The following is a 15,532-nucleotide window of genomic DNA, read 5'->3' as shown; positions in this document are numbered from 1 at the left end:
GTCAGGTGTTTGGTGATATTTTTATAGTATTAAAACCCTAAAGTTAACTAAATTTGCTTTAAATTGTATTAGTTAATTATATTGTTAACTTAGTGACGTTTATACGCATTCCGCCGTTAGGTTTAGTTTTACTTTGTACACTGTAGTTCACAACTTAGTGTTATAAAGCATATGCTTGTTCCTTTGTTCCTACGAACACTGTAGACATGTATTCTAGAGGCTCAACTACTATTAGTCATTAAGAGGCTCATACTGTGAGATCAACACGTTGTAGGTGGAACAAGGCAGCAGCTTAACACTAGAGTGAACAGAGAAGAAACTAGTAACTAACTTGGCGAGAAAGTATTCCAAGAAGTTAGGATAATCCATCACATTCTCCACATTCCTCTGCAAGTAAATATTTCGTTGTGTTGGTGATGAAATTTTGTACAGCGCAAAGATCTTACTTTAGTCTTGACGAGTAAATAATTGTATTTTTTGAATGATTTTAACAGCTAAATTAGGACGTAACAATCATAAGAAATCTCTTAAAGATTGAACTAAATTGCCTGAGCATTAGCGAAGTTTCATTTTTATACAGGCAACATGAATTATGATAGTTGCGTATGTTAATGTTTGGGATTAGGCTGATAACATTAATAAAAATGAAAAAAAAAATCAGAACAAATAACTACATTAAAATACGGTATATACATTAGAGTTCAACCATACTCTACGATAATTTAAAAAATGAAATTTGGTGGATATTCATTTAAGCACGAAATATTGTAATACACTTGCTTTAATTATCTGTCTGAAATCTCAAGAATATTTCATTCTTACATTTTTTCATGAAACTATCATTTATACGTAGACAAGAATAAATTGTACCACAGTTCATATCCGTCTATTGGGTTTAATTTAATGTTACATAAGTACATCACTCAGTAGGCTATGACAATTTCATTTTGTCTGCTAGGGGTTTGAATGTTTTTATAGTTGTCTTTCTCTACGTAAGTTATCTTAAAATGATATGAGGTATAGGTATGAAATTTTGCATGTAACCTCAGAGAACCCCGTTATGCGATATTCGTTTAGCACACATTGCAATGCTTAAAGTAACAAAACATGATTTTTATCTTTTTCAACATTTTAAATACTCCCAAGATATAAATTTTCTTTACTGAATCTGTGTAACTCTTAAACACAAAACTTACCTATGATATTGAATATTTTATAGTCTAAACGTCTAGATCCATTTAAGGTTTTTCCCAGTCTCCTAAGAACTTCATCCCGTAAGCTAAACAACAATTTGAGAAATCAAAATGGGGTAAAATAAACCCCTATGGTCAGTTAAGCCATGTTTTAAACGCTGTCCATTATGGCACTTATTTACTTGGTATTTGGATTCATCATTTATATTATATCATTTATATAACGTTTTCCTCCTTTATATTTTACACATGTATGGTGTTACACTTACAATGAGTGTAACAATTTACAATGATTATGAATTTTTTTAAAGTATTATTTATTTGTCACTGATAACCATTGGCATGTATAATGATTCCGCCAAACAATATGTCTGCACGCAACAATGATATTGGTAGTGTGTCAGTGACATGTGGAATATTAATGATGTGTCGGCTTAGAGATAGAGATGTATCAATTTGCTACGATTTGACGTCGTGTGATTACACTAAATATTTGTACACTCAAGAGATACTTATCCTCAATAATAATTATTTATATTCGGAAAAAAATTAATATTGTTTCAACTGACAGTTTACTATGACAGTTGTCCCCTATGATGTGCTTGGGGAGTCTAAAAGAGCCATGGCAAAGTACTGGAGACACAGGAAGGTTCTTTTATCGTGTGTTTACATTTACAGTGGGCATAATAATTTCACGAGAATGAATATTGATGAAGTTACTTAGGCCAAGTTACTAATGCGTCAATCATAAAGTAATGACATATGGCGTGTGGAGGATAGTGTACCACTAAATTACATGGCATTTAATTTATATTCACTTATTATTAGTGACCCATGAAAATCATTTATCAAGATTATTTAGTACATAAAATATTTTAAATTTAGCTAATTTCTATTTACTAATTTTATATATGTAACTAAAATGTAATGCACGTTACTTCGAGACATAAATTATGATAAATCTGGAATAGTTACTTTCAAATATTAACTGCGGTAATGTATAAGTAACGTAAAAATTATATTACTGAACCACAAATACCGTTGATCTGCATTACTTCAAGATGCAGTTTATATTGTTTTACTAACATTTAATTTATATTACTTGTTATAAATACAATAAATGATTGATTTTACGTTACTTTGGGTTGTAAATTATGTTAAGTTAATGTTAATTACCATCATATTATAACAGTTGTAATCTATTTGTAAAATTTTATTGATATTACTTTATATATATACTGCTCTACACAAATCATTAATCTGTATCACCTCAGAATGTACATTTTGATTAATTGAGGTTGTTTATTATTATATTATATTTATATGTGTTAATATATACCTAAAGTTTAATTTATTAGAAATTTTATTAATGATCTACAAAATTATTGAGCTACATTACTTCAGGACGTAAATTACTTCAAATTTAAGATGGCCACTTTTTTATTTAACTGAGGTAATAATCAAAACTTAAATCTTAATTTATATTACTTATAATTACTTAATACTTATGCACAGAAATCATTAGTTTACGTAACTTCAGGATGGAACTTATGTTAAATTTAAGATGTGTGCTATCATAATTTTACTTCTGTAATGTATACTGAACAATATATATATATATATATATTATATATATATATATATATATATATATATATTGTATATGTCATATACGTTGTATTGATTTATAGGGAAAATAGTGGCAAAGCCCCAGGATAGCTTTATATCAAGTTCAAGTAGTACAATCTGCTACTTAAACTGAAAGTGTTTGTACTATTAGGATTGTTTAAATCTATACCACATTAAAACAGCAATTTAATTTAGAGTTTTAGCATTTCTTCTGTATATACGGAATATTAAAAGAAGGTGGGATGATTAATGATAAATAAATATAATTTGCACTATTTAGGAACCCTTCCTATCATTCTGTACCTAAATATTACATACAAGTTATTGGCATGGACTAAAGAATATTTTGTAATATTTTATATAAGAATTTTTTTAGTTATTATTGTAATATGTTTTATGGATTTTATAAACTACATTTACGACGATGTAATTTGTAATAGTTATTACTTACCTTATTGTACATGAAGAAAAGTAATGTTGAAGCCTAATGGAATGTATAGAATAATGTTATCACTTTTCCTGCCAACAATGTCGATGTTCAGGAAATTACAGTCAATGTTTTTGTTTCGCTCAAGCAAGCACAACAATCGCTTCCGTACACATTTTCTTGTTTGCAAAACTAAATTCGCTATAGGTACGCGAAAAGTGTGAGGCTGAAATGCATTAAACCTTGATAAAAGTTCGTAGTTTCGGAAATACGTCAGGTTATGCACTTTAATTAATTTTTAAAAGCTTCAATTTTGGCAAAGACGATTAGAAAATATAAAATATTTAAATACCATTTTAATATTCTCCTGTTTAAAAATAAAACTTAATTGTCATTAAAACCTTTATAGTAAATAAGAAGAGAATTAATTAGCAAATATCTTTTCAAATCCCGTTATGAAACTTACTTTGGAGTTGATCATAATACATACAATGTCCATCCTGTTGTAAGGTAGACATATGTTGCAGATTAAATCTACTGCTTCTACCCAACACTTTTTGTAACCGAGCTGGAGAGGCGAATAGGGGCTGAAACCGGTTATTATGCAACAATTGACACGAGCTTACGCTCATAGTTTTGTTTGCAAAGTCAGTTGACGAATTGCGGTTTGAACAAAGTCACAGGAGTAACAGATCCCAAAAGTATAACCGATCTCTTTGTGACACTTTCACTTGAGCAAGGGATCCCAAAAGTGTTTGATCTCTTTGTGGCAGTCACTTACTTATCCGAAAAGAGTAACCGATCTCTTTTCGACAAAATCATTTGAGTAATGGATTCACAGTCCTTGCATGTAACTGTTCAGTACTTGGTACTTAGAACGCGTTCAGTTTGCCAAGGCAGACAAATTACAACATCTAGATGTTATTTCTCGGAACTACAGACACTTGAGCATAAACTGATTTAAGGCACAGATCACTGCGTGCGTCATACAAACGTTAATCATAGTAACGAAAAAAATAATGGGAGTAGGATAGTTGAAGGGAAAACCTATTTAAAGGATTTTGGCATGAAATTCCCTTTATTAAAAGTGTTCAAATGTGGCCCAGGACAATTACATTGTAACCGACGGTGTTCTGTGCCTGGACCCGGGACTCGGTGGCTTGAGTTCAACTGTTCTGTCTGACTGCAAACAATAGACTTGCCTCGTACCTGCTCGTACATTTAGCTTTGTATATTCGACTAGTATATACGCTTCAGCATGAATACTAAAATTATTATTAATGAGTTTGAGTTTTTTATTCTAAATATAGTAAGGCGAAGCAGCATTTTTAAATGAAAGGATATAGTTTAAAAGTAAGCTATTCAAAGTTATAAATTAATCTTAAGTTAAAAGTTCTTTGTTTGAAGTTTGTGATTGGTGATGGAAGGATTGTGAACGAAGAAGAATTTTTTTCTGGACATTTACCATTGAACTAAGGACTCAGTGATTAAATTTGTTTATCTTGCTTTATTGTTGAAAGTAAATATAACGTTAAATCTGACCTGAATTTCCAATCAAATGAAGCTCCTTAGAATCTCAAATCAGCAGACGATTCGGTGCCCTGTAGTATCCTGTAGTCTGCGAGTTATCCAGTTATGCGTGACTCCCAGTCTTGTCATACGGAATAATATTAACTCTCGCAAAAGTGGCATTTTGGCATTATTTCTTAAACTTTTTCTCAGAAAGTATTAGCGGCAGTATTTCTCTTTCGATAAGGAAGCTTCTGAGTATTTTTTTATTATAGACGATTCACCTACAGATACAGCTTTATAGTAACACTTCAAAATATAAATTTTACGTGACTTAATTTAATCAAATCAATTATTGATTAATTCATAATTAATTAATTATTCATTAATTATTAATTATAATTAATTAATTTTTGTTAATGAAATAACTCATTTGAAATGAGGGAAGTATTTAAAATGTAATTCACTATTTCTTACTTGACGAGATAAGGATGTATCACACGATTTTGCTATTACAAGATGAATAGTATGTAACCTTTGAAATTCTGCAAAATAAAGTAACAGAATGACTTGGAACAGATCCCAATTACCTTGTAGTAGACAAGCATATTAGTAGTATACTTTGGCCGTTCCTGGGACAAAGCACCCGAGACCGGTTCTGGGACAAAACCGTTTGAGACCGAATCTGGGACAGAATTTTTTTAGAGAGCGACTAAGAGTGTGAGTATGGGTAGTCAGAACCGCGCCGCGCGAATCACCACGCATGTCATCGCTGTAACGTCACCGCCACCGCGCAGACACCACGCGTTGTTACTCTAAGTATACAAGCAATCGGCACGCGCCTCGTCAGCACCGCGCCGCGCGACTGCTGAACCGTCACCACCACCGCGCCGTGTGAGACACCGCGTGTTGTTTCTATAAGTATACAAACAATCGTTACGCGCCTCGTCACTGTCCAGTCACCGCCGCGCGCCCGCGAGACACCGCACCTTATAAATTACTAGTTTGGTATACTGTAAGTGTATTGTGGATAGTATCAGGAATTAATGAAGCAGAAAAATCGGAAAGAAATCCTGCTTCGAGCGTTAGAGGTTCATAAACCTGTGGTTAAGCGATTCCCTAAGAGAAAAACTGTAACTTTGGAAATTGATGATTTGTGGGCTGCAGACCTTGTTGTAATGATTAGGTTTTCAAAGGAAAATGATGGATTCAGATACATACTTAATGTAATTGATACGTTTTCAAAATATGCGTGGTCAGAACAATTAAAAACTAAAAGCTCACAAGAGGTTACTAAATCGTTTGGTAAAATATTAAGAAGAGCGAAATTTCTTAGTCACAAACCCCCGAACGTTTCTTCACACAGATAAAGGACGAGAATTTGTTAATAAGGAATTTACGGAGTTTTTACACAAAAATCAAATAAAGTTATACCATACTGAAAATGAGGAAAAAAAGTGCCATTATAGAGCGTTTCCATAGAACTCTCAATGAAAAAATTAAAGTGCACTTTGAAATTCAAAACTCTTTTAGATGAGTGTCACATTTACAGAAGCTTCTACGTCAATATAACAGTAAATTTCATAGCACTATAAAGATGAGTCCATCAGAAGTGAATTCAAGCAATGAACAAACTTTAAGAAACATGTACGAAAACACTGGACGATGTCTAGTATTCAGACCCAGACTTTCGGTTGGAGACCGCGTAAGAATTACTATAAAGAAAAATGTATTTGGAAATAAATACCGCAGAAATTGGACAAGAGAAATTTTTCGGATTGTGGCTGTCAAACAAAACCTGCCCTGTTACCTACAAAATCGCAGACCAGTCTGGTGAGGAAATAATAGAATCGTTTTATGAAAACAAGTTACAAAAAACTATGTTCTAGTTCAGAGCCAAATGTATTTAGTAAGGCTCTCATCCTTCCTTCCACTCAACCCACTCACCCACCCTCTTCCTACTCCTCCTCCTTTTAGAGTCAAATGTATTAATAATGCTCTCATCCTTCCTTCCACTCATCCCACACACCCACCCTCTTCCTACTCCTCTTCCTATTCTCATCCATCCATACCTCATCCTTTTCCATCGTCAATCGCCCATACAATAAGAGAGTAGCCAGCTCTTTAATAATGGCGTTTTCTCCTGCTAGCAAGCAAACAGCATTTCTCAATGCTACGGATGGTCTTCGAAGATCATCAGTCAAGAAATGTCCGAATTGTGGAGAAGCGGTTACTGCACCTAACCTATCCCGCCACCAAAAAACAAAGAAGTGTATCCATACCTCGTCCTTTTCCATCGTCAATCGCCCATACAATAAGAGAGTAGCCAGCTCTGTAATAATGGCGTTTTCTCCTGCTAGCAAGCAAACAGCATTTCACAATGCTACGGATGGTCTTCGAAGATCATCAGTGAAGAAATGTCCGAATTGTGGAGCAGAGGTTACTGCATCTAACCTATCCCGCCACCAAAAAACAAAGAAGTGTATGTCAGCGTCAAATCCACCAGCTTATGCTTCTTCCAATGGATTCAATGAAAAACCTCCTTCGATGAAACAAGTATGTTCAAGGTGTGGTGCTGAAGTCAGGAACTCCTCCATGTCCCGCCATAAAAAAACAAAGAAATTCATGTCCACGTTAGACAGACAAACTCCGGATTTTGATATGTCTATGTTGGAAAACTACGCTGATGCTGTGAGTGACAATCAATTCCAGAACGTGATTGCTGATTTTGATATGTCTATGTTGCCGGAGTCCTATTCAAATCTCAGACCTGAAGAACAAGACGCGATTGCTGATTTTGATTTGTCTATGTTAGACACTCCAGATTTCTATTCCAAAATTAGAACTATAATTGGTCCATCTACAGCTGACGCTCCAAAGTTTGAACCACCAGTAAAAAGGATACACCCCGATTCATTGAAAATTAAATCAATACTTGGTCCACCACCATTTGAAGTTCCGGATAAGTCAGACTATTCACTGCATATACCATATAGTCCTGTATACCATTCACCACTACATATCCCAGAGAGGCCAACATACAACGTGCTTAGTCCGACCGATGTACGTGCTCAAATAAAACCCCAGAAGAAACCATGTCCAAAATGCAGTAAGGAAATAACGGTTTCCAACATGGCTCGGCACCAAAAATCTCAGAAATGTGCCAGAAACCAGCATGGTATGACATATAACGAACGTCTGAAAAAGATGGAAATCAAACCAGCTCCTAAAAGTAAAACGTGTTGGATTTGTGAAACACCAATAGAGTCATCCAACTGGAACCGTCACAAACAATCGAAACGCCATATCCGCTTGTCAGCACTTCATGAAGGTCCTCGATACAGGAGTGAAATATTACCCATTACGAGACTGACACCAAGACTGCCGGCACCTACTCCAGACATCAACATGCTGGTAAAGAAATACCCAAAACGACCAAGGGAAGTCAAACAAGTACCGAAGGTCAATACAAACGATATAGCTCTTGAAGCGATGATCCGAAAACCGACCAGACCACAAAAGATTCCTACAGGTGTGAAAAAGATTATTAGTGAGACACCGACTAGTACAATTAATAGTGTGAATTCGATTAGCCCTACCATGGAAGAGAGACAGCTTCAGTCTGAAACAGAATCACCTTCAACACCTCATCTGGTTCCGGTACGTACTCCAGAGGAGTCACAGACAATACTTGATGAAATATCAGAAGTCCAGTCGGCATTCACGGGAAGATTGAAAACGTATGTGATTATGAACAAACGTGGGATTAAAGATCCAAAAATGTTTCTTGAGATATGCAAACCACTCGTTGTTGAAAAACTTCAGGAAGCTGTAATAGAAAATAAATCTTAAGTTAACCATGGTTTATCATGCTGAATTCAAGAAAATAATAAACGATGTCGAGGTGACTCAAGTCATGAACTTTAAAACAAAAAATGAAATTCTTTACTCGACAACGTCTCTGTCTGACTATTATAACTCAGCAAAACTTAAGATGTTGGTTGAGATGGAGGAGTTTGAGGCAAACGGTTCTCAATGGTCACTAAAAAGTGTGAAAAACTTGGAGATCAGAGTCAAACCGATACGTTCCTTTTCACGGATCCAGCTATGTGGTTCTACTAAAACAGATTCAATCCAAAAAGGCTGTTATTAATGTAAAAAACGAAGATCAGAAATGTTTTATGTGGTCTATTCTGGCAGCTTTACATCCAGTTAAGGTTCATCCAGAAAGAATCAACAATTACGAACCTTTCAAACGAGAGCTGCTTCATGCACTAGCAACTTGCGAATGCCCCATGAAACTTGATGATATAGCAAAGTTTGAAAGACGTAGTGGCATTTCTGTTAATGTCTATGCTTATGGTGACATGTTCGATATATTCCCGCTGAGAATAACTGATAACGAGATGGAAAAACATGTTAATCTACTGTTTATCAGAGAAAAAACAAACACTCACTACTGCTGGATCAAAGATATGTCCCGTTTGGTTAGTTCACAGATCTCACGAAATGGACATAAGATGTGGATATGCAATAGGTGTTTGCAACACTTTACGAGAGAGGATTTACTCATCAAGCATAGAGAAGACTGTAAAACACTCGATGCTGTAAAATTGGAACTACCAGAGCCAGGAACTGTAATTAGATTTAAAGATTTCAATTGCTCAATGAGAGTGCCCTTTGTGTATTACGCAGACTTTGAATGCTGTCTAGCACCTATTTCAACATGTCAACCGTGTAAAGTGGATTGTAATGGTAATCATCAGTCGTTCACTATCAAATATCAGAAACATAATGCCATTTCCTTCTGTATGTATGGGGTGTCAGAGGACGGCTTTTCCAAACCACCGATTAAATACTTTGGAGACGAGGCTGCACATGTATTTGTAAAATCATTGATTGAGGAATCGATAAGGATTAATGAACTTTACAAGAGTGAAGCAATAGTCCCCATGCAGTTGATGACAAAAGAGCAACAGGAAATGTTTGAATCTACAACTACGTGTCATATATGTGGAAAATTATATTGGTGATGATCGTGTTAGAGACCATAACCATTTGACGGGTTTGTTTAGAGGAGCAGCTCACAACAAGTGTAACATCAATTTCAAAAAACCAAGGTTCATTCCTGTTTTCATTCATAATTTAGCAGGTTACGACACTTACCTACTCATTAAAGAGTTTGGTAAGTTCCAAAATCGGATATCATTGATACCCAACAACGAGGAGCGGTACATTTCCTTTACGGTCAGTGTGGAAGGTGGAATTGAACTACGATTCATCGATTCATTCAAATTCATGTCACAAAGTCTCGATAGGTTGGCAAAGAATCTGACTAGATCTCAATTCAAACACATCTCAACATATTACAATGGTAAGGACCTCAATTTATTGCTACGAAAAGGAGTGTACCCTTACGACTACATGGACAGTATAGATAAATATAGTGAATCATCACTACCTAGTCAAGAAGAATTTTACAATAGACTGAATAAACAACACATAACAAATGAAGATTACAATCATGCGTGCGATGTATGGACCGCCTTTATCATTCAGAACATGAAAGAATATACAATGCTATATAACGAAACCGATGTCTTGCTGCTTGCAGATGTTATGGAGAACTTCAGGGATGTATGTCTCAATACATACAAATTAGATCCTGCATGGTATTTCACAGCACCTTGGTTGGCTTGGAACGCAATGCTAAAAATTACAAAAGTCGAACTGTCCCTATTGACTGACATCGATATGGTACTCATGGTTGAAAAGGGTATTCGTGGTGGTATTTCACAGTGTTCTCATCGATATGCGAAGGCAAACAATCCCTACATGAAAGACTACGACAAATCGAAACCAAACAACTACCTCATGTACTTGGATGCAAACAACCTGTATGGGTGGGCAATGTCTGTAAAACTACCATATGCAAACTTTCAGTGGAGCAGTACAGACATCGATGTAATGAAAGTTAGTGACGATTCACCCACAGGCTACATATTAGAAGTTGATTTGGAATATCCTGAAGAACTACACGACGTACACTCTGATCTACCTCTCGCTCCAGAACGTAGAGTCCCACCAGGATCGAAAATGGCAAAGCTTCTGACAACTCTCTACAGCAAAGAAAAGTATGTCGTACACTACAAAAAATTTAAAGCTTTATTTGAGTCTGGGTATGAAACTAAAACATGTTCATAGAGTTCTTAGTTTCAGTCAAAGCAATTGGTTGCAACCGTACATTAATCTGAAGACCATGGAGCGTACAAAGGCGAAAAATGATTTTGAGAAAGACTTTTTCAAACTAATGAACAACTCAGTTTTTGGAAGAACTATGGAAAATATGAGAAATCGTGTGGACATTCATTTGGGTACTAAATCCAAATTAGTGGAAAGATGGGTTAGCAAACCGAACTTTAAGAGTCGAACCATCTTTACAGAAATCTAGTTGCTGTACATTTTAGTAAGAAAAAACTTTTGATAAATAAACCTATTTACGTAGGTATGAGTATTCTAGACATATCAAAGACACTGATGTATGATTTCCACTACAATGTAATGAAAGAGAAGTATGGATCTAACATAAAAATGGTGTACACCGATACCGATTCCCTGATATATGACATCAAAACGAAAAACTTCTATGAAGACATGAAAACATTTAATTGGATTATTTGATACAAGTGACTACCCCAACCCCAACCAATATGGGCTTCCCCACGTAAACAAAAAAGTTCTGGGTAAAATGAAAGATGAACTTAATGGTCGAATCATGCGAGAGTTTGTAGGACTACGATCCAAGATGTATGCGAGCAATATAGAAGACAACCATTTCATAAAGAGGTCTAAGGGCGTGAAAAAAGCGTAGTTGAAAATGAAATTACCTTTAGCAACTATAAAGACTGTTTGTTTAGTAACATCGCGCACTATAAAACGATGAATACAATTCGGAGTCAAGCACACAATCTCTACAGCGTAGAACACCATAAAGTGGTACTTTCATCAAAGGACGACAAGCGTTTCGTACTCAAAGACAATATCCGAACCCTAGCATGGGGTCATCATAGAATATGCGAAAACTGTTAAATTGTAAACGTATGTAAGAGAACATACTATGGAAATTCAAGTGTATTGCAGAGAGAAATTCGAAGACCAATTTTTACCTAGACCGTTACGGTGTCTTATTGTAGGACCGTCTGGGAGTGGTAAAATGAACTTGTTATTGAATTTCATTTACAACAAAGATGGAGTTCCCTTCAAGAATATATACCTGCATATGTAGATCTGCGTGAACAATACAGTAGATTAGAAAAAAAACTTAGAAGACACATAGCGTTTTTCTATTCTTCCTGTCAAGATCTCATTTCTATCGATGACTGCAAACCAAACTCACTTGTGGTATTCGATGACTGCCTCCTAGAAGAGCAAACTAAAATCAAAGACTATTTCATTAGATGACGTCATAAAGGGATTTCTTGTGTCTACCTGAGTCAGAGCTATGGTCGGGTTGATATGCAGGTCATACGAAACAATGTTAATCTGTTGTGTCTGTTTACAATGAACAAGTACTATACAAAGAGAGTGTTCCAGGACTTTGTAGGTTCTGACATGACTTTCAACCAATTTGAGGCTCTCTGTTTTGAGTGCTGGAAAACACCTCATGGATTTATATCTATTAATACAACAGCTAAACCACAAAAAAAGGAAATACATGTGCAATTTAAAAAGAAAACTAAGTGTTGAGTAATACTTCGTTGTACAACGTTACAGCAAACGTAATTTGACGTTCTCCAAACGTAATTTGACGTTCTATAAACGTAATTTGACGTTCTCTAAACGTAATGTGACGTTCTCTAAACGTAATTTAACGTTTCTCTAAACGCAATTTGACGTTCTCTAAACGTAATGTTAAGTTCTCTAAACGTAATTTGACGTTCTCTAAATGTAATTTAACGTTCTCTAAACGTAATTTGACGTTCTCTAAACGTAATTTGACGTTCTCTAAACGTAATTTGACGTTCTCTAAACGTAATTTGACGTTCTCTAAACGTAATTTAACGTTCTCTAAACGTAATTTGACGTTCTCTAAACGTAATTTGACGTTCTCTAAACGTAATTTGACGTTTTGTAAACGTGATTTGACGTTCCAGTGTAAACGTGACTTGAAAGATTTGAAGAATAACTCTGTATCTATTACTATAAGTATACAACATGGCGAATAAACTAGATGCAAAAGAAGCAAGGCGACTTGAAAAACTTCAGAGTGTCTTGGCTGCAAAGTTCAAACGTGCTGAACAGGATGAATTAAAAAACTTCTCAAACAAAAATACTATATCATCAAATGCTAATGAGATGTCTGCCAATCGTAACATATCAATAACACATGATCGACCGCTCACTGTTTCTAAAGCTAGAAAGTTGGATGAGTTAAACCGGAAATTACAAAGTGAGTTTGCTCAGACCCATTTCAAAGAGTTAGAAGATGTTCGTGAAAATGAGAAAAAGTACGAACCAATCACCAGAGCCATTAGGGAACAACAACATAGAGAATTGGGAACACAAAAGATACGTAGTCAAAACCGTATGAAACAGTTGGTAAGATTTCAGCCTCAAGCATCAGATCGTCGAACGTTTGAGGATGTAGATTACGATGATGAGCCAGAAGTACAACCTCAAGAGCAATCGATGAAACAGTTGATGGATTCTAAAGTAGTAACACTTAGTACTCTAGGAGCCCGATACCTTCCAAAATCCAAACAACATCCGATGATCGGTTTCGAACCGATTACATTTGATTATGATGACATTATATTAGTCAGCTCTCAAAAGAAATACAAAGGGACTGAGGGTCTTTGTTGACGAAAAACAATATAGTAGAGAAGGATCTGTACACCGATGAAGACTGGAACTCCTACAAGGACATATTGGTGAGGACGAACTCGCTTTTCCAAAGAAACAATCCCAAAAGTAGTCGTCCCAAATCAAGTCAAGGACTAAAGTGGAAACATTTGATAAAACCTATTTGGGATGAGTTGGTGAATGGAAAAGTGGCAACAATTGGTTCGGGGTTAAAGGTTTACAATGAAAGTCCGGTTCGAATATAGGTACATAAAGAACTTAAAAGACCTTATTGATAGGTTACACTACATTCAAGCTCAGGAAGAAGCTGGGAACAACAACTTTCATAATGAAAAACTGTCTGTGGTTGATTTCCTTCACTATGAAATGGAAGACCTAATTGCTACACCTAAAGGGTTGAAGTACCTAGTCAGATGTTTGTCTGTTTTGCCTGAACATGTTATAGAAGGTAAAGGGCTTTTGAACCACATCATTAAGAAGTTACCATTCGAGTTACATGCGCCCAAGAACTGGAATCTTGATACGTACTACTACTGTGGGCCCGGCACCCAGCTTGACAAGAGACTTGCTAGGGGAGATAAGGGAATTAACCCCCTCGATGAAGCTTGTAAGAAGCATGATATATGGTATAGGGATCATAAAAACACAGAAGAAAGAAAGGTGGGAGGTGGACAAAATATTACAAAAGAAAGCTTGGGAGAGGGTTACCTCAGATGATGCTGACTTGAATGAGCGTATGGTCGGCCTAGCAACAACAGGAGGAATGTGGTTGAAACGTAAACTCGGTATGGGGTTAGGAACTTCAGGATGTATCTACCCATCAGATATATAAAGCAATGAAAGCAAATATTTTTTACCCTATATATAAGAGTGGATATATTATTAGAACAGTGATCAGTGATAAAACCAGTGATGGAGAAACTGTATATTGAATTTTCGAGCGGTATAGCAAGAAGTGAGTATAGAACTGCAATGCCAGTTTCAGAGCTCAACTTCAATGCACCCAACAACAATACAACATTCAAACTGGATCATGGAGACGCATTTTATGATTCACGCATAATGTACCACATTCAAGGAAAGTATGTGCAAAAATCTGATGGATCTGATTATCAAACTAACTCTACCGTCAAACTGGTAGACAACTTCGCAGCTTTCTTGTTTTCAAGAATATAGCTGAGGAAACACAATACATTGATCGACACAGTAGAACTCCCCGGCATCACCAGCACTATAAAGGGGATTGTTAGTTACAGTAACACTGAAAAACAAACACTCTCAAGTAGTGGTTTCTCATCATCGTTTACAGGAGGTGGGAAGTTTGAGGCACTCGGCACACTTGGGCATTTAGGATTAGGGTTCTTTGACCACCTACGTTACCCGATGTACAAGGGAGGTTTTGGAATCACATTTACTAGGAATGAAGGTAATGATGCGTTGTTTCACTGGAAAGGGGCAGGGTCCACAGCAACGGATCCAGGCGATGGAAAAATTGTGATAGAGTCGTTTGTGTTACGAGTCCCCATAGTCGATTATACTAGCACTTCCAAACTCCAGTTAATTGATGGTTTGAAACATTTGAGTGACAAGGATGCTTTAGTCTACAACTTCTTTCAATGGCAATGCATCGACAAAAGAGGGGTGTTCGGTTCATCGTTCAGCTTCGATATTACAAGTGTTTACAGAAATGTGTACAATCCTAGATTTGTTATAATCGCACATCACACAAACAGAACAAACACCCAGGCAAAAGATCCTAGTAGATTTGACAGCTGCAACATAAAAAATGTGTCTGTGAAAATTACCGAGAAAATTAATAACTGAGAAAGGTACCCTCAGGAATTGCAGAATTTCGATATTACTAATGGTATATACAGGATCATGTACGATCAGTACCTAGGGTTCCGAAAAA

The 15,532-nt window shown here is 35.9% G+C and overlaps 1 protein-coding gene across 1 annotated transcript in view; it reads right to left on the bottom strand.

Moving 5' to 3' along the window:
* Positions 1 to 231: 231 nt before the first annotated feature.
* LOC124365393 overlaps positions 232 to 15,532 on the bottom strand; it is a 78,714-nt gene continuing 63,413 nt past the window's right edge. The window contains exon 4 of the mRNA XM_046821370.1: positions 232 to 387. Within this exon, the coding sequence (XP_046677326.1) occupies positions 232 to 387 (156 nt within the window). The remainder of the gene's footprint in view (positions 388 to 15,532) is intronic.

This window comes from Homalodisca vitripennis, chromosome 6 (genome assembly GCF_021130785.1).
Source record: "Homalodisca vitripennis isolate AUS2020 chromosome 6, UT_GWSS_2.1, whole genome shotgun sequence".
In the NCBI taxonomy this organism is placed as follows: Eukaryota; Metazoa; Arthropoda; class Insecta; order Hemiptera; family Cicadellidae; genus Homalodisca; species Homalodisca vitripennis.
The sequence above is the reverse complement of the archived record's forward strand: the minus strand, read 5'-3'. Positions and strand labels throughout refer to the sequence as shown.